Genomic DNA, 19,515 nt, shown 5'->3' with positions numbered 1-19,515 from the left:
ACAAGGATTGTCGAGATTTGGGTTTGGTGCGATGGCGGTGCTGGTTCGTAAAAGGGTCACCACCGATAACCTTGCTTGAATGTGGCTGAGGCGCATGAGAGAAGGGGATTCTTCGTGCTGTCTCTGAACTGCATGGTCTACACCAGAGAAACACCCAATTCCGTCTCAAGATATGGAATGGAATCATTCCAGCATGTCTCTAATAAACGGCTCAATCTGAACCATTACACAACAGCTGTTCTTGTAGTGTCCCACGATCCAGCTCGCATGTAGATCAAACTCCTAGTGCCTCCATGACGCGATAGAAAGCCCCAAATGTCGCCAATCACAGATATGTTTCTTCGGTGGCGGTGCCAGCGGTCCTCAACATGGTTTCCAAGTTCTCCATCGTCGTTTCCTGGCACAATCAAGGTGAACTTGTTTGGGAATCTGTCCGGCAGCTGGGACACAATCTGCCCACCTTGAAATCAAAGTGCCACCATAAGCACTTCTCTTCAAACAACACTGTCCCATGACCACACCTGTCTCTCAGTCCTCGGCGTGGCCCAATAATAGACACTGCCAAGCTCGGCCGGCCGATTTGTTGTGTGTCCCCCGCCCTCGTTCAAGATACCCATCATTCGTCCTCGTCCACCCAACGCTTGGCCCAGCGTGTCTTGGCACTTGTGGCGTCCATACATCGTAATCCTTACGTATTGGGCAAACGCTCGGCCGCCGGAGCAATGCCTCCATCCGCCACGGCTTCATGGCCTTCTGCATCCAGGCGTAGGCCAAGCTCTGGGCCTGGCTACTTAGGGATGAAATTGATAACTCTGTTGTTGCGCAGCTTTGCCTCACAGCACCACCGCCTTATCCATCAGCCGTTGCTCGTTAGAAATTAATATGGTTTCCCCGCGGTGTTGCTTGCCCCTCATTGTACCCCCGCCAAACACCAAGTTCGCACTAGCATTTTAAGCATAACCCGGCCCTTCCATCTCCGTTGCCGACGTACCAGACTCGAGCTGAGTCAAGCAGCCTGCACTCAGCCAGGTCCCACCGTCCAGAGCCGCATCTGGAGCCGCATCTGCAGGCACAGCAAAACGGAAAGGAATCGTGTCATTTGCAGGATTCGAGAGACCATTCATCATTTACCATGTCGTGCTGAAGCCCGCTATGGACACCTGCTTAGTCCGTAGTTGCTTGCGTGACACGGCATCTCTTGCAAGTTGGTAACCAATCAGTTTGGGTGCCGAGAAATGCACCCGCATCGCGTAGTATCCGAGTCAAGTGATGAGAACACAACAGACCCTCAAGGCCAACTTTGTGTAATGACGCCATATAGCTGGCCATGCAAACGCAGGTTGGTTAGTGTTTAGACTGCCCACCTATTGGATTCAGAAGATGGCTTTGGGATCCAAAAATCAAATCTTATTTCCTCGAGTGCACTTATGATATATTATGGGCACGTGCGTGCATTTCCCTAAACTAGCAAGATGCATGTATCTTTTCTGCCTCCTACAAAACCCAATGGACCGCCAATTGCGTCCCAAACTCCAACATGACAAACCAGCTGGTTATCCCAAAAGATTGATGTACGGCTCCGGCCAACTCCCCAAAATCAACGGCCTATCGCCCAGCCTACCACCCACAGGCGCCAACAACTTAATCTTCCTTCTGTCCTCATCAACATCAGAAACATAGACAAATCCCATCACCGTCGCAGCCCTCACCACCTCAGGGGGGTCCTTGGGCGAAGCGTGCATGACAGCAAGGGTCCAGTGCTGCATAATGGATGAAGGTTCATCGCGGGACAGTGTTGCTTTTTCGTACGCTGAGTCTGTGAACAGTTAGCAATCGTAAACATGTACTCCCTTCTCACCGTGGGGCGCGCATAGCACTTGAGTCGCCTTTGGCATAGCAATTTCCATAAACGCAAAATGTAGAAGACGACCGCAAAGCCATGGTGAATCATAGCGTGAAGGACATGACAAACGGAGAAACTCACAGTCAGAAGCTTTATAAATAACGACCGCATCAAAATCAACCTGCTGAATCTGCGGACTCAACGCTCTCCTAGCGTCTCCGAAGAAATACTCCTTAATAGCCTGTTCTCTCGAATACTCCATAAACCCTTCATCCCGCTCAACCACGCCTTCTGAGCGATCGAGCCCAACAACTTGAATCGGTTCGCCGAGAGAAGTCCTCTCGGTGGAAAAGCGTTTCGAGAGCTCGGCTGTCATTCTATTGGACCCCAGGACTACGATGGTGTTTACTGGCGCCGTTAGTTTCCCCAGGCCATGATGTTGAAGTCAGGTGAAGCGACGACTTACTAGATAACTCGTCGACAATATGAGCGAGCAAGTCTTCCCCAATTTTACTTTTCTCACTGACGCCCATCGAGTCCACAATCACACCGGAGCTTCTGACACCTTCGTCCTCACTTAGCCGCCCACTCACGGTACCGGCAATCTTGTTCGTCAACTCCCTATAGAACTCAGGATCGTCATCCGGTAGGTTTCTCCCGTAGTAGTACACCAGCGGCAATTTGACAGGAACAGTGCTCGGCCCGCTCGTCGGCGTGGTACCCCATCCATCAACAGCCTCAGGGTCCATCACCGTCGCGAAGACGCTGGCGCTCAGCGTCCCTGGCAGGCTCAGCATGCCTTCCTTGGGGTCGGCATTCACGACAATTGGTTCGAACCCCTGCCGCGTCGCATAGCTCGCAAGCGTCCTCGCGAGCGTAGTTTTCCCCGTCGTGGGCGGGCCAGCAATCAGCACCCTTGGGCCTTCTCTTCGCTCGCACAAAGCCGTATTTCGCATCTCACTCAGCCTGGAGTGGAGATTCACATATGCATTCGCCGGGTTCGCCGCGGGCGAAGCATATTCCGCCACGAACTCGTCGTCAGTCCGTCCATCGACTTCGAGCTCGCATCCGTGCCATGTCAGAATTTTGGATTTTATCCCACTGAAGGAGTAGGCATTCCGCAGAGCAAGTTCAACCCCGTCCTTTTCGGCGGTGCCAGAGAGGACCTTGACAGTGATGGTGCGGCCTGCAGGTACTTCGAAACGCCATTCCCAGGATGGTTTGAGGACGATGATGCGGGTCGAAGAGTGGACGGTCTAAGGAAGCTGGCTTTGTCAGTCATGTGTCGCGCGGAAGGCTGATGGCAATGCTAAGTGATTTGCGACGTGGGGAAATACTACCTGCACCGGAATCTGACCCAAGCCTGGAATTGACATGCTACATGGACGAGACCAAGAAGCACTCCTGGCGACGTGGGGAGCAAAAAGTGTCAAGGTTTACGGACGTTTGTCTGGAAGCTTGCAGCTTTGGACGAGGTGGCGTCGAATTCGATGTGGGGCGCAGTCAGGACACCAATATACAATCACCAGCCCTTCCAAGTGCGCATTCGATTTCCTGCGCGGGCAGTATTATTAGAGTTATTTCGTCACATTACTAAAATTATTCAAAGTGGTATTCAGAATTATTACTTCTTGTTTGTCCTTGGAGTATCTAAATCTCCGGTGATGCGCTACGTCATAAGCTGGTTTATACCCATTTACCAAACACACGTCCAACACCAAATGAACCCCACAGGCTACTTCACGCAGTAGACCTAGATCTCGCCAAGCCTCCATGTCCAGCTGTTTCTAATACACTCTACTGTGTAATGGTACAAGTATGCTGTCCTCCATCGGCAGAGCTCCCTTGAAAAACTCTTGCCCTGAACTGCTGTTATTCATAACTCGCGGTGATGGGGCCTTTAGCTCTTTAGTTTCTGTTTTGCGTATCCGTTCATCGCTCTCGCATTAAGAATCAAAACGTCATAAGTGGGAAGAGCAACATCGGCTCATTCCGCCATTTGCTTGAAGAACCCCTCCAAGCTGCTCACTCCCTTAATAGTATTTTCGTCTGGGCCTAATCCAGGCGTCCATGTAGCGTGGGCGAAATCGATGAGCTTGAGCTTGAGTACTGGCGGTGGCAACTGCTCCAAAGCCTGATCCTCGTCGTCCAAGCCAATGCCACTATCAATTCGCTTGGTAGCTGGAGGACCGGTCGAGCGTTTTGCATATTCCGCGTTGAGTCGAATGGCGTCTCTGAGCGCCTCACCATCGCCTTCATACACAAACAGAAGTGACGACGAGTACGTGCGGATATGATGATCAGACATGACATCGATTACTGTACGGAGCTCTCTAGCAAAAGTCGCACAGACGGCCCTGCCCAAGTCCTCGTCAATACCCGCAGCTTCGTTGAAGACGAATCGTCTCAGTTCATTGACCACATTGTCATCGTTCACGATGAATCGCCCATAGTCTTTGTCGTAGTTCTTGTACTCCTTATCATCCAATTCGGAAGGATCTTGAGACCCGCGGAAAACACGCATGCCGGCGATGCGGAAACCAAGATTGTGATGTGTCGTCTCTTTACTAATCTGTTGAAATCGCTCCTGTTTTTGCTTGGGCGCGTCGTCTGCGTACAGACGGGTTCCCAATTTGACGTCGAGAATATTAGGCCTCTTGAAACCATTGGTCTGGTTCTCAAGCACGACCGACATGTTTGTCTGAATCTTCTTTCCTTGAGAAGGCACCCACGTTATGGTTTCCTCAGTTTGGGATTCTCGAGCGGCATTGGCGACTTGTTCTTGGATTGTGGCAAGGACTTGTTCGGGATCCGTTTGTAAGCCATCCCCAATGTCCCCGATGTCTACCTCGCCGGGCCCATTCAACAATAGATTGCCATAGTGCAAAGGTATAAGATCGGCAAAATCGGGATATTCCGACTTGGTCACTTCATAGAAGTCGATTTCAGCCTGAGTGCAGGGCTTGACAAAAACTTGGCCGTCGGGGTCGCACAAGGTCCCAGCGCTGCGACAAGGCGAGGTCAGTAACGCACCCAAGGTCGGCGGTCGCAAATTGAATTGCGATGCCACTATATATAAGCTAGGGGGATCAAGGCTGCAAGACCATCGAAATTACTCACTGTCCAGCCACAGCATGGCTATAGTCTTGAAGTTGGTCAAGGCGGGGGAGATCTCTGGCTGGCCGCATCTTTGATATAATAGCCGCCCAGCCCAGAGGGCGAGGCAGACAACACTATCTGGGGGTATGAGTATGATCTCGACGCGACGATACGACAGAGTTATGTCGTGGTTGAGTTGTATATTGCGCTACTGGAAAGATGCAAAACGCACAAGAGTGAGCGAGACGCGCAGCGGTCCAAAGGAGGTCTCCCAAGGTGGTAAAGTCGTCTCATAGGCGGGTGAAGCACCCGCAAGTGTACTCTGAAGTCAAGAGGATGGTCCTTGACGATGCTTGCCTGAGAGGGGAATGTCGTCGTTGAGTCCTCCGTATCTCGAACGAAGCCGATGACTTGGCAGGGACCGGGGGAAATGGCGTTCCAGAATCGAGGTCTTTATATGTCGAGAGTTGCGCCGTGAGGCAGAGAGGAACGCCATTAGTACTTGCCCTGTTCAGTTCATCCTGCGAGAGTCACCAAGTGGAAGAATGTGAAAGGAAAAAAAAAGGATCAGCGCAGGACTAGTACAAGGCAAGACGCAGCCACAAAACCGTTAGGCTTCGACTCAGGCAGTGCGAGACAGCGCGGATGGGCCAAGTGCCAAGTGCCAGATGCCAGGTCTAGAGACATGACACGGGAGGGGGACAGGGGCTGTCGACGCTGACCTTGGCAGCAGGTCAGAGGCTGGGGCTGTGGACCTCTAGAGCTACAACCAGACCAGACTTCACCGTCCTCACTACTACGCAGGTCCAGAGCACCTGCGCTACGTCCGACATGGCTTCACATTCTGTTCTACTCTAATGTTGCTGCTACACGGCCTCAGTGGACGGATTTTTTCCATGTACTTTCTACGGACAATGGTGACACAACATGGCCGAAAGACCAAATCTTCACTGCCTACGGAGTACTCTGTACGGAGTAGTACTTCCGTAAGCATCCAGACGTTCCAGCAAGGTGGACCTCACAAGCGAGAAAACAGCCCCACGGTGCAAAGACACTAGCTGAACATGGTTTAGCGACGGCACGGGCTGAGTGCTGATTCGATCAGCTAGGGCGCGGGGACACTCTGCCGACGTCACTGATTCTGCGAGTGCGAATGTTTGCGGTTCAATGTTTCGGTTTCGGGCAGCAGCAGAGAGGTTTTGAAGACCCATGCTGACGTCAACTGCTCGGGGCGCTCATCCATTTTACTCGGGGCGCTCAATACCCCACCACGCCCCAATTTTGGTCTAGCGGCCCCGATTCCAGACCCCACAGTACATTTTCAGTTCAAATGCATGGCAGTAAATGCCCTCAATTAAATGATAAGGTGCTTGTGTAATTTACATGATTTTTTTTAAGCCGCTGTACACTTTCAGGCCGAGGCAGTGTTAAAGAAGGAAAAACGCTACTGCCCGCTGAAAAATTTATACGGCTGCAGCTTTATTAAAAAATCCGTTAATTTTCAATAGAGCTTTTTAGTGTTGAGTAAAGCTGCCATGCATTTTTACTGAGAATGTACTATGGGGTCTGGCAGCGGGGTTGACCGCAGAAAAATTGGGGCGTTAGCGCCCCGAGTAAAATGGATGAGCGCCCCGAGCAATTGACATGCTGACCACGGCACGGAGGTTACCATGGCGCTTCTCATTCCAGTCGCTGGGTTCAATGTTTGATTGCACACAATGCGCTGAGCCGACCATTGGCCAAGCACAGCCCAGCAGGCGTCCCGGGTCCTCGATTGAACAGACTCAGGTCGGCCTGCAGTCGGCCACGTCTCTATTTGCTACTTCTCTGCGCCAGGACAAACGTGAGGAGTATGGAGTTATTCTTGTGCCGTCCATCATGGGGCGCTCAGCATTGGCATTCGCAGTCGGCCGAGCCACGCGCCGGCACCGTCCGTGGTGTCCAATCACTTGATCCCCGTCAGCTTCCAGATTGCCTGTGTTACGGAGGCTGAGTTGGTTGGTGCCAGTGAGTGCCACTCACCACGGTGTGATTGCTGCAAGGCAGACTTGAATCTTGATTGTGGGGGTCACTGGTCTCTGTTTTGTATGTATGTATGTATGTATGTACCTAGGTATGTCTCGTGTCTCTTTTCAAGACTGGGCCCTCGCTCATACAAGTGGCATTCATTGCGGCTGCATGAGGCGTCTACAACCATCTAGAACAGCGGGGGGTCGCAGCGCATCTCTTCGTGTCCTTACCCAATACTGCGAATGCCTGGTGCGGGCTTGTGCTCGCGATGCCTAGTAGCTGACCTGTGCGTAGTCGAGGTTTTTCTACTTCAGGTCGAGCTCAACGTGGCGGACGCAACTGTCCAGTCTTCGTCATATTGTGTCAACTACGTATGCAATCTGACAAAAGGCCTGCCAACATGGACGACCGTGGTGCTCTACCGGACTGCCTGGTCTGAACCTGTTCCGTATAAACAATCCAAACCAGAGAGTGAAGATATGTAAACAACCGGTGAGTAGGTAGGTACCTAGGTAGGCAGGCAGGCGAACGACAAATCCAGCCCTCAAACGCCATGTCACCAGCACTTCCCTTTCGAGATATCTGACAAGCTCGTCTATTGCCCTTCGGCCAACCATATCAGCCACCGGAGTCACGACATCAGCCGATGCAGATGATCGTCCGTGCTCTTATTGTCAGGCTAGGATGTAAGCCCTTCAACAGCTTCTGTAAATCATCTTTGTGCACCGATGAACGCGTGTGCAGTGCACATTGGGCATTTGGGCGAGCAACAGGCACGCACAACGTGGGACGCAATGTGGTGTGACCGCGACTGCTCGGTTGGCCAAAGCGTCAAAGACACGGTGCGCAAATTTTCGGTAACATTCGATTTGAACTTTGGAGCTTGTGACCATATGCATGGAGGAGGGCTTGGATAGATGTGGTGGTTGCTCCGACGTCGTGAACTTGTGCTGACAGACCAGGGCGCTTACACTGCAGCTGTAGATGACTGTGCTGCCCGTCTTCTTTCCACCAGGGACTTCCTCATCGCGATAGGTAGTAGAGTCAGAAACCTTTGGTTGATTCAAGCCCATCAGTCAATTCCTGTAGTAAGTGCTTAAAAATGTCACAATAAGGGTAGAATGTGCCTTGAGTGTCGTTAAACCTTGCCGAGCGGACGCCTTGTGCGCAGCTTTACCGTTTATTCCTCTTGCCGCCAGTTGGAACGGTCTGGTAACAGCTGGTAATAGCTGGCAACAGCTGGCAATTATTACGTTGGTCTTTAAAATTTCCGACGTGCTAATTCATTTCCTCTTCATCTTGATCCTCTGTGGGTGATTGTTGCCCAAAAAACTCCCGAGATTTCTTGACAACATGTCGCCTCAGGTTGATGAAGGGGGTCTGATCAGTGATGTCACCGCTACGACTCACCAAACAAATAGTCACGATAATGGAGAGAATTTCGACAGTCGGCGGCTTCACGATCAAGACGAAACAACTTCAATCAACCCTGGTCCCCAAGCGGCGTCAATGAAGAAGAAGAAGAAGGGGAAGTCCAGAGGCATAAAGTCTACCGCCCAGCGAGGTCCAACTGCATTGCCACGGAATCGTGGAACAGGTTTTGAAGGTACATCATAGTCTGATGGCTTCTTCTCGCTTCGTCTCGACAGAAGATTAACCACTCGTCAGAGTACTTTGCCGATCCGCCAATGACTCCAGACGAAGCAGCTGAAGAAAAGCTCGAAATATACGCCGAGTACGTATGGGTTCATATTACCAAAGTAGTTATATGGATTTCGATTTGCTAACCAGACGCTTACGAATGCTTCCTTAGTTGTCTTCCATTCGAAGAGTACGTTCCTCCATTCACACAGTGGTGCTCATTATATTAATAAAGACAAAATAGACGCATTCAGTCTTGTATTCGGCGATTCCGGGCACGGCGACGCCTTCAGGGAGACCAAATTCGTTATTTCGACGAATATCTCTTCCTTGGCGGTATTGACACCAATTGCAATGCTTTCTCTGGACGTGATACCAGTGACTTGGAAGACCTCACGCCCGCACAGCGCCGCGAGGCGACAGTTACCGACACGGTGAATGGAGCCTGCGGAGCTGACGATCGGTTCTACAATGGCGACGACGAGCACTGGTCTGTCGATTTTGCTAGTGTGGCAGCCGGCCTATTTTCTACATCGCTAGGCCAATTAACCGGCTTCGCGCCGAACAAGACTGTGTCTCTTATTGGCCTCGTGGAGAACTTTCTGCGATACGTCCTCCTTCACGAAGTCTGTCCAGAGTACAAAGACAACATTGAGTCCGCTTTGCAAGTTTGCAATCAAGCGCGACAAGAGTGGCCGGCTCTGAATAAGCTCACTGCTGATTTGCCTGGGTGCTTCAACCTGGCTGCTACGGAGTTGTTCTCCTCCGCGGCGGTCGGAGATTGGTCATTTCTTTCATTCTCCCGGCCTGCTGGTTTTGATCCCAAGACGGTGTTTCTTGCTGTCTGCGCATTGTGCGACGAGGCCTTCACCCTGGATCAGTTCTATCAGGACCGCGTTGAGGCGTCCAAAGAGTGCACCTACACCCTAGAAGTTACTAGTGTTGAACGACCCTCCTCACTCACTTTGGACAAGTTTGCTGCTCTTCTAATTGAAGGCAGTGACTATGACATTGAACCCGTGGGCAAAGTCTTTTTCAAACCCGCAATCATCGAGGATGAATGGGAGACACCAAGCATGCATATCCCGCCCCAGGACGCCAATATATGGGTCTACCTCGAATATTCGCTTCTCGCAAATGTTGTGCCCAAGATGAAGATGGACATCACCCTCGTCGAGTTGAATACTGGGATCCGCTTTATCAAGACTATACGCCGGATTGTGCCATCTTTCTATACGTTTTTGCCTCAGCAAATGATGAGGCATTACAAACAACCCCGTGATGATGATCGACCAGCACCGTCAGTGCATGATCCAGGGGCGGAAGAAGGGCAGTCTGCTGAGTAAGGGAAGTAATCAGGTTGCGGAGAGCACAGACAACGGCTCAGAGGAGCCATTTTGAGGCATATCGGGAAGGCGATAAGGAGATTCGGATAACAGTTCACCGGCGTTCCTGAGAAATAAGTAGAACAACGGCTGGTACGCTATTAAAACCAAGAATATACAGACATGATCAGACCCAGTACTCCATAAGCAGTCAAAGCGAATGGTTCAATAAGACTTCCCAATGAGCTCCCGAAATTACCGGCACCGTTTCGAATCGTAGACTAGCTCATGAAAACGTTTGTTAAACTACAACACCAATTACCAGTCTCCTTCCACACCCGAGCTCTTGAACTCCTGTCTCTGAAAGAGGGCCACGTCTTAATCTTGGGTCTGAACCTTGTGGTCACCAGCAACAACCTCTGCATAACTGGGCGGCACACCACCGTGCTGACTCGAAGCGCCCTCCGCAGAAGCGGCACCGGTCTGGGCCTGGGACTGTTGCGAACCTTGTGGGTGCGGCTGCTGCTGCTGCTGTTGGTTTCTGTTACTCCCGCTCTGCTGCGTTCCGTAGTTCATACCCCCATTCGGAGCGGGCGGTCGGCAATGAGGTCCATGCGGAGTCTGAACGTAGACATATGTGACGCGGCCGCCTTCTTGGGGTAGTGACTCATACTCGTATGCCGGCTCGGGGTACTTGGCGATGATGTACCATGCGTGGAAGAGGCCGGGGATCAAGCCGAGGCAGCAGAGGAGGATGTTGATGAGGGAGTCGGCGCTGCAGATGCCGCATTTCACCCAGACTATCGAGTTTAGATGTTAACGATTCACATCGCCACAGAGTTGGGCTACGGCGCGGGTGCGTCGGACGGAAGACAAGGCTTGGGGCGGACAATGGTGGACGTACCAGGTAGTGGAGGGAAAAGGATGGCCAACAAGCCGAGAAAGATGTCTGCGGAGCACATTGTCACACAATATCGACAATTCAATATCTGGAAACTGGATTCTGTGATGGTTCGAAGTAGTCGTGGGATACAGAGCGCAAGTAGGGTTGGATCGGGAGAGGTTGAGTTGAAAATATCAGGTGAGATCGGGTGGTGACGACAACAAAAGGTGGGACGCAGCTTATACGGCGGGTAGCCAAAAACGTCACGGGCCTCGAAAACGGCTCCCAGTGTTCGGGCTTGTTGCTGCAAGGAGGGACAATGCAGTGGGCTTGCGTGTGCACAGGTGGCGGGCACGCTGTTTGATTGGATGACACGGGCAGAATCCCGCATGACCCACGGATGAGCTGCATGGCGGATGGTACAGTACATTGAGTACTTAGGTAGGCAGCCATTCTTTCAGCGCATGCGAGGATGACGTTGCCGTGGGTTGGACGCGTGCTTGAAGAACGACGGTGAGTTTGTTTTCTCATTACCCTTTTTTTTTTTTTCTTTCTTCTTTTTCCATCGATGCGCCAGCCCCGGATACGTAATAGTTCAATGTACTCCGTATAGTATGTGTTACTGCGACAGCCAAATGTTGAGCCAATCCACTATGGCACCGAAACTTGCCTCCTTGGCATAACCTGATCCAAAAAAAAAACAAAAAAAAAAACCAAGATTAGCTTAGAGTTCCAATGCAAGCAATCCCTTTGGAGTGTGCGCAGGTGCCATTTTGGTAACGACCAAGAATGTTACCCAATTAAGGTTATAAGCATATAAGAGGCTACCCTATTATGAAAGATGTACTTAGCAAGTATTAGAGAAAAAGTGGGAGTATATACACTCAAAGCGATAGCACACCCGGGCTTACGTTCATAGGGAACCTCAATGTTCTCATGACATGCATATCCATGCCCAACCTTTGGAAACAGCTGCATCTGCCGATCCTTCTTCCGCTCCAACACTCTAGTCGTCCCGGCAGCAGGACAAGAACACTGGGCCTACTCCATCATCTTCATCTTAGTCACCGCTAGAACATGTCGGATCTGTTAGAACCCACCCTTGACGGCTCATCCGTCAGAAACGCCAAAACAATACCCCACGCTGCAGCATCCTTTGCCTGCGCCAAACGTTGCACTTCCCTGATATTTTCCCACCACAGTACGATCCCTGTAAATATCCGCTGAACCGAAAACGAACTGCATGAATCTCTGAAAGGAACTCTGAAGGGGACAAAACGTCACAGTACCAGGACATTGTACACTGCAAACCTGCAAACTCTAAAGCTGTAGGACACTACTGGGTGGTGTTTGGTTGAACTACAGGGTTAGGGTTACAGAACGCCACCTAGCCAGATCTCCGGCTTTTATCCGGCGCTGTCACTGGAGGCTCCAACACTTTTTTTTTTTGGTCGCGACTCACTCTCGACTTCCAAACTTGTCCCATTCAAATGTTGGCGCAGGACAACATCCTTCACCTGCCATGGATGACCTGCTGAACCTCGAGCTACTATCGCTCGTATCAAAGGTCACATCCGAACTACAGAACCATATCGGCATCAGCGACAAGACCCTTGCCGAGTTTCTCATCTCGCAACGCCTCGAAAGCTCCAGCACCGATGACTTCCGCAAGAGACTCGACAAGATCGGTGCGGATTTTCCGCCCAGTCTGGTGGACAGTTTGGATCGCCTAGTGCTCGCTATGCACCCCAAGTTCAAAGGTAAAGGCGATCAAATTAACGGAGAGGAACACCACTCTCGAACACTCGAGGAGAAAGAAAAGGTCTTTAGTGGTCTCGCACTGGCAGACAAAGCGGTCGAATATGATAGTGGCGCGGATGCGATAGATGATACCCTTGCGTTGCTAGAGGGTTTAGAAGGCAAAGCGAAAAAAGAAAAGGTGTCGAGAAAGCGCAGCAGAAGCCCCGAGTACGATGGCAAGGAGTCACGGAGGAGACGGCGGGACAGATCACGCTCGCGCGACCGACGCGCAAGAGAGCGATTAAGGTCACGATCCAAGTCACAAGACAGAGGCGACGAAGACTGGAGAGACGGGTTCAAAGATTCGCGCAAAGACAGACGGGCTCGAAGAAGATACGACGAAGACGAAAGCGATGACCGGTTCCGTAAAGCGCCGTACCCTGAAATTGACGATGCGCCAAAGTTGAACAAGGTTTACCAAGGACACGTGACTGGTGTTAGGGACTTTGGCGCATTTGTCAATATACACCACGTCCGAGGAAAGGTAGATGGTCTCGTGCACATCTCGAGAATAATCGCGGGACAACGGGTGAACCACCCTTCCGATCTATTATCCAAGGGTCAGGATGTGTGGGTCAAGGTCACGAGCATTGAAGGAAATAGAATCGGATTATCCATGAAGGATGTGGACCAAGAGACTGGAATGGATTTAGAACCGCAAGCGCGTTTGACAACAGGAGCCAATATGGAGGCTCTTGGAGGTGGTGTTAAGAATGGCTTTGTCAACGACACATCGGCCATGCCACGAGATGCACTTGGTCCACCTAGACGGCATAAGAAGCGCATGACGTCCCCTGAAAGATGGGAAATTAGGCAACTCATTGCGTCGGGAGTTGCTAAAGCTTCCGATTACCCGGATTTGGAAGAAGACTACAATGCTACCCTCCAAGGCGATGGAGAGATGGCATTGGAAGAAGACGTGGACATCGAAGTTCGTGAAGAAGAGCCGCCATTTCTGGTTGGCCAGACCAAACAGTCTCTGGAGCTGTCTCCCATCCGCGTCGTCAAGGCGCCTGATGGCTCGATGAACCGCGCCGCCATGTCTGGCACCTCCATTGCCAAGGAACGAAAGGAGCTGAAGCAGCAAGAAGCAGATGCCGCCGCCAAGGAGAAGCAATCCAACCAGAATCTCTCATCACAGTGGCAGGACCCCATGGCCGACCCTGACAGACGGACGTTTGCTAGTGACTTGAGGAACGCAAGGATGCAAGCCGAGTCAGAAGATGTTCCGGAGTGGAAGAAGGCCGTCATCCCCAAGGGCCAGTCTCTAGGCAAGCGAACCAATCTCAGCATCAAGGAGCAGCGAGAGTCCCTGCCTGTGTACGCCTTCCGCAGCCAATTCATCGAAGCTGTGCAAGAGAACCAGATTCTCATTGTCGTGGGTGAGACTGGCTCGGGAAAGACCACTCAGCTCACTCAGTACCTGGCAGAGGCAGGCTTTGCGGACAAGGGCATCATTGGCTGTACACAACCCCGAAGAGTCGCGGCCATGTCGGTTGCAAAGCGCGTTGCCGAAGAAGTCGGCTGCAAGATGGGGGAGGAAGTTGGCTACCTGGTTCGATTCGACGACTGTACCAGCCCGTCGACAAGAATCAAGTACATGACGGATGGTATGTTGCAGCGAGAAATCTTGATGGACTCGGACCTGAAGAGATACTCGTGCATCATGTTGGACGAGGCGCATGAGCGTACAATTGCAACCGATGTACTTTTCGCCTTGCTTAAGAAGGCTGCAGTGCGCCGGCCAGACCTCAAAATTATCGTCACCTCGGCAACTCTTGATGCGGACAAGTTCTCGTCATACTTTCATGAATGTCCAATCTTTACGATTCCTGGTCGAACCTTTCCGGTAGAGATTCTCTACTCGAGGGAGCCCGAATCTGACTATCTGGATGCGGCCTTGGTGACAGTCATGCAGATCCACTTGACTGAGCCAAAGGGCGATATTCTACTGTTCCTGACAGGAAAAGAGGAAATTGACACGGCCTGCGAGATCTTGTATGAGCGGATGAAGGCTCTTGGACCGTCGGTTCCAGAGCTTCTAATTCTGCCGGTCTATGCCAGCCTGCCCGCTGAGATGCAGAGCAAGATCTTTGATCCCGCGCCGCCGGGGGCTCGAAAAGTCGTCATTGCCACGAATATTGCCGAGACGTCTATTACGATTGATGAGATTTACTACGTTATTGACCCTGGATTCGTCAAGCAAAGCGCCTACGACCCCAAATTAGGCATGGATTCTCTGGTCGTCACACCCGTATCCCAAGCCCAAGCAAATCAGAGAGCTGGTCGAGCCGGCCGAACGGGTCCCGGAAAGTGCTTCAGACTATACACCGAAGCAGCATACCAGTCTGAAATGTTGCCCACGACCATCCCCGAAATCCAGCGGCAGAACCTCTCACACACTATTCTCATGCTGAAGGCCATGGGCATCAACGACCTCCTCCACTTTGACTTCATGGACCCTCCGCCCGTAAACACCATGCTGACGGCACTGGAAGAGCTCTACGCACTCAGTGCCCTTGACGACGAAGGTCTCCTGACGCGCCTGGGTCGCAAAATGGCTGACTTCCCCATGGACCCTGCCTCTGCCAAGGTGCTCCTCTCGGCCGTGGACCACCAGTGCTCTGAGGAAGCTCTCAGCATCATTGCAATGCTCTCCCTCCAAGGCGCAGTATTCTATCGGCCCAAGGAAAAACAAACACAGGCCGACCAGAAAAAGGCCAAGTTTCACGACCCTCACGGCGACCACCTCACCCTCCTCAACGTTTACAACTCATGGAAACATAACGGCTACTCCAATCCGTGGTGCTTTGAAAACTTCATCCAGGCGCGCTCCATGCGTCGCGCCAAGGACGTCCGAGACCAGCTTGTCAAAATCATGGAACGCTACAAGCACCCCATTGTGTCGTGCGGTCGCAACACGGATAAAGTCCGTCGCGCCATGTGCTCGGGGTTCTTCCGCAACGCAGCGCGCAAGGACCCCCAGGAGGGATACAAGACTCTTACAGAGGGGACGCCCGTGTATTTGCACCCCAGCTCGGCGCTGTTTGGCAAGCAGGCCGAGTGGGTGATTTACCACGATCTCGTCTTGACCACCAAGGAGTACATGCATTGTACGTCGTCCATTGAGCCCAAGTGGCTGGTGGAGGCGGCGCCTACCTTTTTCAAGGTCGCGCCGAGCGACAGACTGAGCAAGAGGAAGCAGGCCGAGAGGATTCAGCCGCTGTATAATAAGTTTGCGGGCGAGGATGACTGGAGATTGAGTGCGCAGAGGAGAGGTGGTAGGGGGGGCGGCGGCGGCACTTGGGGTTAACCAACGGGGGACTATGACAGACAATGTGTTGTATTATGGCATTGCTTGGCGTTTCTGGGCGTTTGTTGCATGGGCGACAGCTTTGCATGAGATGTAGCTTGATGGTCTTGTACGGGATACACGATGAAACTTTTATACAATATGAAGATGGAGATCCACTAACAAATGTCCATGAAGTGATGAGATGATTCATCCGGTCTAGGTGCCATCACTGTGTCACGCGTTACAGGCGAAATGGCTTGTCCGGCGTGCCCATTTCTATAATCCTGCCTTGATCCATGGCCACAACAAGATTAGAATCTAAAATCGTGCCAAGACGGTGCGCCACAACTATCTTTGTCCACCCACTGAACTCTTCCCGTAGCATCTCCTCCCCCGTACAAATTACTCGTCGCCTCATCCAGGAGTAATATCCCCCCTCCCTGCTGCTGCTTCACCAAAGCGGTCGCTATAGCCAGCGACTGCGGCTCTCCGCGAGATAACAAAGAGCCACTTGCATGGCGTCGAGGCCGGTCACCTTGAGGGGGTCGGCGAGTCCTACTCGTTTGAGCGCTGGCTTGACCAACACAGAACGTTTGTTCAAACACCCAAGAACCAAGGACTTTGCAATCCCCACAGCCAGGCCAATTTCCACAACGGTCTCTTTCTCCAACGACGGGATTGAGCACGAGCGTCAGCCACCACTGTACACAGTACGGTAAATAATACCAAAGTACTGCGCGGACACATCAAACACCTTGCGTGCTTGACAAAACCAAGTGGACAGGCAAAATAGCCCAATAGAAGGATTCCATTACAAGTCAGTCACATTGAAGTTGTGAAAGGAAAAATTGTCAAATTGCAAAATTATTCCCACAGAAATCGTGTTGACCCGAGTCCAAGGCTGTCTAAACCATAATCTAAGACCTTACCCAAATCCAGTCTCCTTTTCTGTGCGGTTTTTTGTTTGGATATGAAATTCCTCGTGATATTTTCATCATAATAGTGTGCTTTTCCGTGCCGTGGTTTGTTCGTGGCATCGGTGATGATATTTCTCGTGCTCCAGCAGGGGAAAAGGGTCATGTCAAAAACAACAAAAACAACCACCACCACCAAAAGAAAAAAAAAAAGCAAGCAAAGGCGGCAAAACAAGACAGCTTAAATGTCCACACCGGCGGCAACAAGCTTGGCGACCAGCTCGGGATCTCCCCACTGAGCGGTAATGTCTGCCAGTGTCATTGGCAGGTTCGCAGTCCCAAGCTTGGTATCAACTAGTTGCTCGTCTAGCAGCGTCTTGGCCGCCGTCGCAGTTGGCTTGTGCCGCCCGTCTCGGTCGAGAAGCGCGAAGCACAAGAGGGCTTCGGCTAGCGGTGTGCGCCCAGCGTTGCTAACAACGTTGACGTTGGCGGACTTGTCCGGGTCATTCTCACAGAGCCAAGAGAGGATCTCGGCATCGTTGGTGGCGGCTGCGAGGTGCCAAATGTTCTGGCCGTCGTTGTTCCTGGCCGTAGTCGTGACCTTGTACTGCTTGACGAGGACTTCCAGGGTTGACAGGTGCTCGATAACCATTAGGGGCGTTCGCCCCTGCGAATCCACGGCGGTAAAATCAGCGTAGGCGAGGTAGAGCTCGTCCAGCACGACGTGGTTCATGCCACTGACGGCCAGGTGCAAAATAGTGCCTTCTTCATCGCCATCCTCGCGAGCAACAAGATTCGGATCGAAGCGTCTGTCCTGCACCAGCCGCTCAAGGTAGACGGGCCTGTCGCCGATGATGGCGTGGTCGTCAATTACGCACTGCCGCACCACGGACTCAAAGTCGCCGTCGCTGATAAACGGCAGCCTGACATTCTCCTCCGTGTCGAATTCCAGGCCTTGCAGGTGCATAAAGTTCCAAATAGCGCTGCAAACCTCGTCGCCCTCCCACGGCAAACTGTCACCAGCGTTGACCATGGCCTGGTCGAAGGCTGCAGTCACAAGCTTGGCCATCATGAGGGGGTTTGAGCCAGCCTTGTCTGCAAATATGGAGGAGCTAATCAGCATAAGGGTGAAGTCCTCTTGAAGGGGGATGGTTGTGTCTACGGCCATGGCGAAGATGTCAGGGTCTTCGAGGATAGTGGCCGCCACGAATGCGACGTGGGCCAGTCGAACCGGGCTCTCCATGTTTGGCATACAGATGCTGGCGTTTCCTGAAGCGCCCCTTGCCAATAATGCTTTGATGAGTGCTACATCCGCAGGCTCCATTTCAAGAATCAAGTAGCCCCAAGACGATGGCTCGCATCCAAATAGCAGCACACGAGGCCCGACCAGAGCGCAGTATAACGGGGTCCCGAAACGGCCCGTCGTATTGACCAGATTGGTGCTCTGGGGATTGGACAGGAGGTCTTTGGCAATCTCCGTGAGTCCCAATAAGGCAGAAAGATGAAGAGGCGTGACTTTGCCCAGGGATATATCATTCACCAGCGCGACCACGGACTGAGCTGTAGGCGCATCAAAGTCATAGACACAGGGCCACGAACATCTGGCGAACTCGACAGCCCACTGAATAAAGTTGTTGGTAGCCGGAATCGCAAAAAGCTGCTTCACAGAAGCCCTGATGGGCTCCCAGTTGGTCCTCGCGAACTTGATCCATCCTGTCACGGCACGTTGGTACTCTGGGTCGAACTCTCGACGGGCCCGAACCAAGCCACGCTCGGAAGCCCACTCGAGCATGGCACGATCATAGTGCCTAGAGTTCAGCACGTCCAGCCATTTCTCCAGAGTAGGAACAAGATTCTCCACGGTGGGGGTTCTCGAGGTTGAAGTCGGCATGGGACGTCCCCCTAGGAGGGTTTGGTGAAGGACGGACAGGTCGTAGGCCGCAAAGGTCGCGATTTGTGAAACCAGGTCTCGATAAAACCTCACATTCACCGTCATCGTGACCAATCCATCGTCTGGGGCCATGGCCGACTTGTCCGCAATGTCCTTGACCACATGTGCAATGCCGGCCAAGATGGCATAGTCGAATGGGCCGCTGATGACTCCTTGGTTTGGGCTCTGCAAGTTGAGGGACAGACAGAAAATGCAGTTCAAGAGGCCACACAGGAATTGCAGCTCTGAAAGTAGTGCTCCGAATCGTTCTCGACGGATTCCAGCGCTAGATATCCGGACAAGGCTCACTTTTGTATGCACAGAGGCGACTCCCTTCCAGGCGGCCTCGAGAGCGGCTTGAAGAGGGCCAGGCCCCGTGGCCAGAGGAGCCATGATGGGCTGCAACAAGGACTCCTCGCTGCTCAAAGTTGTCAAATTTTGTAGGCACTTGGGACAGAGGAGTATTGCATTGCAACTGGAAATGACCAACCCCCTCCCCCCTTCGATTTAGTTCGAATACGTGACGTGGCTATCGTGGTGAGTTTTCTGGCGGTGGTGATGAGGTTGTTTGTGGAGTTGACGAATTGTGATTACGGTACACCATGTTTGAAACTATGGTTCCTGGTAGCGATATTTGGGCTTTTACGATATTTCACGCCCAACTCAACGGTGTTCCCTGGTAAATCGTTAATATTCGCGATACTTAGGATATTGCAGGGTAGCGAATGATTCAGCCCACATATATCGCTATATAAAGCTGCATGTGGCCCTGTAA

The 19,515-nt window shown here is 52.1% G+C and overlaps 7 protein-coding genes across 7 annotated transcripts; 2 read left to right on the top strand and 5 right to left on the bottom strand.

Annotated features, from left to right (window-relative positions):
- Window positions 1-1,553: 1,553 nt before the first annotated feature.
- On the bottom strand, window positions 1,554-3,219 carry CLP1_5 (Cleavage polyadenylation factor subunit clp1; the record flags this gene model as incomplete). Its single annotated transcript, XM_066121413.1, has 4 exons — window positions 1,554-1,816; window positions 1,985-2,251; window positions 2,310-3,099; window positions 3,184-3,219. 4 exons carry the CDS (start codon window positions 3,217-3,219, stop codon window positions 1,554-1,556), a joined length of 1,356 nt encoding a protein of 451 aa, XP_065973770.1.
- Window positions 3,220-3,830: 611 nt separating this feature from the next.
- CLP1_4 (Cleavage polyadenylation factor subunit clp1) lies at window positions 3,831-5,031 on the bottom strand (the record flags this gene model as incomplete). The annotated part of the gene is made up of 2 exons (XM_066121412.1): window positions 3,831-4,848; window positions 4,964-5,031. The coding sequence occupies 2 exons, from the start codon at window positions 5,029-5,031 to the stop codon at window positions 3,831-3,833; spliced, it is 1,086 nt and encodes a 361-aa protein (XP_065973769.1).
- Window positions 5,032-6,614: 1,583 nt separating this feature from the next.
- J3458_019109 (uncharacterized protein) lies at window positions 6,615-10,064 on the top strand. The gene is made up of 3 exons (XM_066121410.1): window positions 6,615-8,783; window positions 8,838-9,100; window positions 9,163-10,064. Exons 2-3 carry the CDS (start codon window positions 9,032-9,034, stop codon window positions 9,937-9,939), a joined length of 846 nt encoding a protein of 281 aa, XP_065973767.1. The 5' UTR covers window positions 6,615-8,783; window positions 8,838-9,031; the 3' UTR covers window positions 9,940-10,064.
- On the bottom strand, window positions 7,239-8,146 carry J3458_019110 (uncharacterized protein). Its single transcript, XM_066121411.1, has one exon. It carries the CDS (start codon window positions 8,023-8,025, stop codon window positions 7,648-7,650), a length of 378 nt encoding a protein of 125 aa, XP_065973768.1. The 5' UTR covers window positions 8,026-8,146; the 3' UTR covers window positions 7,239-7,647.
- A 232-nt stretch (window positions 10,065-10,296) lies between the features above and the next one.
- On the bottom strand, window positions 10,297-10,880 carry J3458_019108 (uncharacterized protein; the record flags this gene model as incomplete). The annotated part of the gene is made up of 2 exons (XM_007815997.1): window positions 10,297-10,718; window positions 10,823-10,880. The coding sequence occupies 2 exons, from the start codon at window positions 10,878-10,880 to the stop codon at window positions 10,297-10,299; spliced, it is 480 nt and encodes a 159-aa protein (XP_007814188.1).
- Window positions 10,881-12,213: 1,333 nt separating this feature from the next.
- PRP22_3 (DEAH-box ATP-dependent RNA helicase prp22) lies at window positions 12,214-19,439 on the top strand. Its single transcript, XM_007815998.2, has one exon. It carries the CDS (start codon window positions 12,324-12,326, stop codon window positions 15,912-15,914), a length of 3,591 nt encoding a protein of 1,196 aa, XP_007814189.2. The 5' UTR covers window positions 12,214-12,323; the 3' UTR covers window positions 15,915-19,439.
- On the bottom strand, window positions 16,641-19,438 carry J3458_019106 (uncharacterized protein). Its single transcript, XM_007815999.2, has one exon. It carries the CDS (start codon window positions 19,131-19,133, stop codon window positions 17,052-17,054), a length of 2,082 nt encoding a protein of 693 aa, XP_007814190.1. The 5' UTR covers window positions 19,134-19,438; the 3' UTR covers window positions 16,641-17,051.
- Window positions 19,440-19,515: the final 76 nt, after the last annotated feature.

The sequence above is a fragment of the Metarhizium acridum genome (assembly GCF_019434415.1).
Source record: "Metarhizium acridum strain ARSEF 324 chromosome Unknown scaffold_555, whole genome shotgun sequence".
Taxonomy (NCBI): Eukaryota; Fungi; Ascomycota; class Sordariomycetes; order Hypocreales; family Clavicipitaceae; genus Metarhizium; species Metarhizium acridum.
The sequence above is the reverse complement of the archived record's forward strand: the minus strand, read 5'-3'. Positions and strand labels throughout refer to the sequence as shown.

What these genes read in the sequence shown, in the direction of transcription:
- PRP22_3 (XM_007815998.2), top strand. Translation starts at nt 12,324, where the DNA reads ATGGATGACCTGCTGAACCTCGAGCTACTATCGCTCGTATCAAAGGTC.
- J3458_019110 (XM_066121411.1), bottom strand. Translation starts at nt 8,025, where the DNA reads ATGGGCTTGAATCAACCAAAGGTTTCTGACTCTACTACCTATCGCGAT.
- J3458_019106 (XM_007815999.2), bottom strand. Translation starts at nt 19,133, where the DNA reads ATGGCTCCTCTGGCCACGGGGCCTGGCCCTCTTCAAGCCGCTCTCGAG.
- J3458_019109 (XM_066121410.1), top strand. Translation starts at nt 9,032, where the DNA reads ATGGAGCCTGCGGAGCTGACGATCGGTTCTACAATGGCGACGACGAGC. An exon ending in CTGGTCTGTCGATTTTGCTA is followed by an intron (nt 9,101 to 9,162) that starts GTGTGGCAGCCG and finishes GCGCCGAACAAG; the next exon opens with ACTGTGTCTCTTATTGGCCT.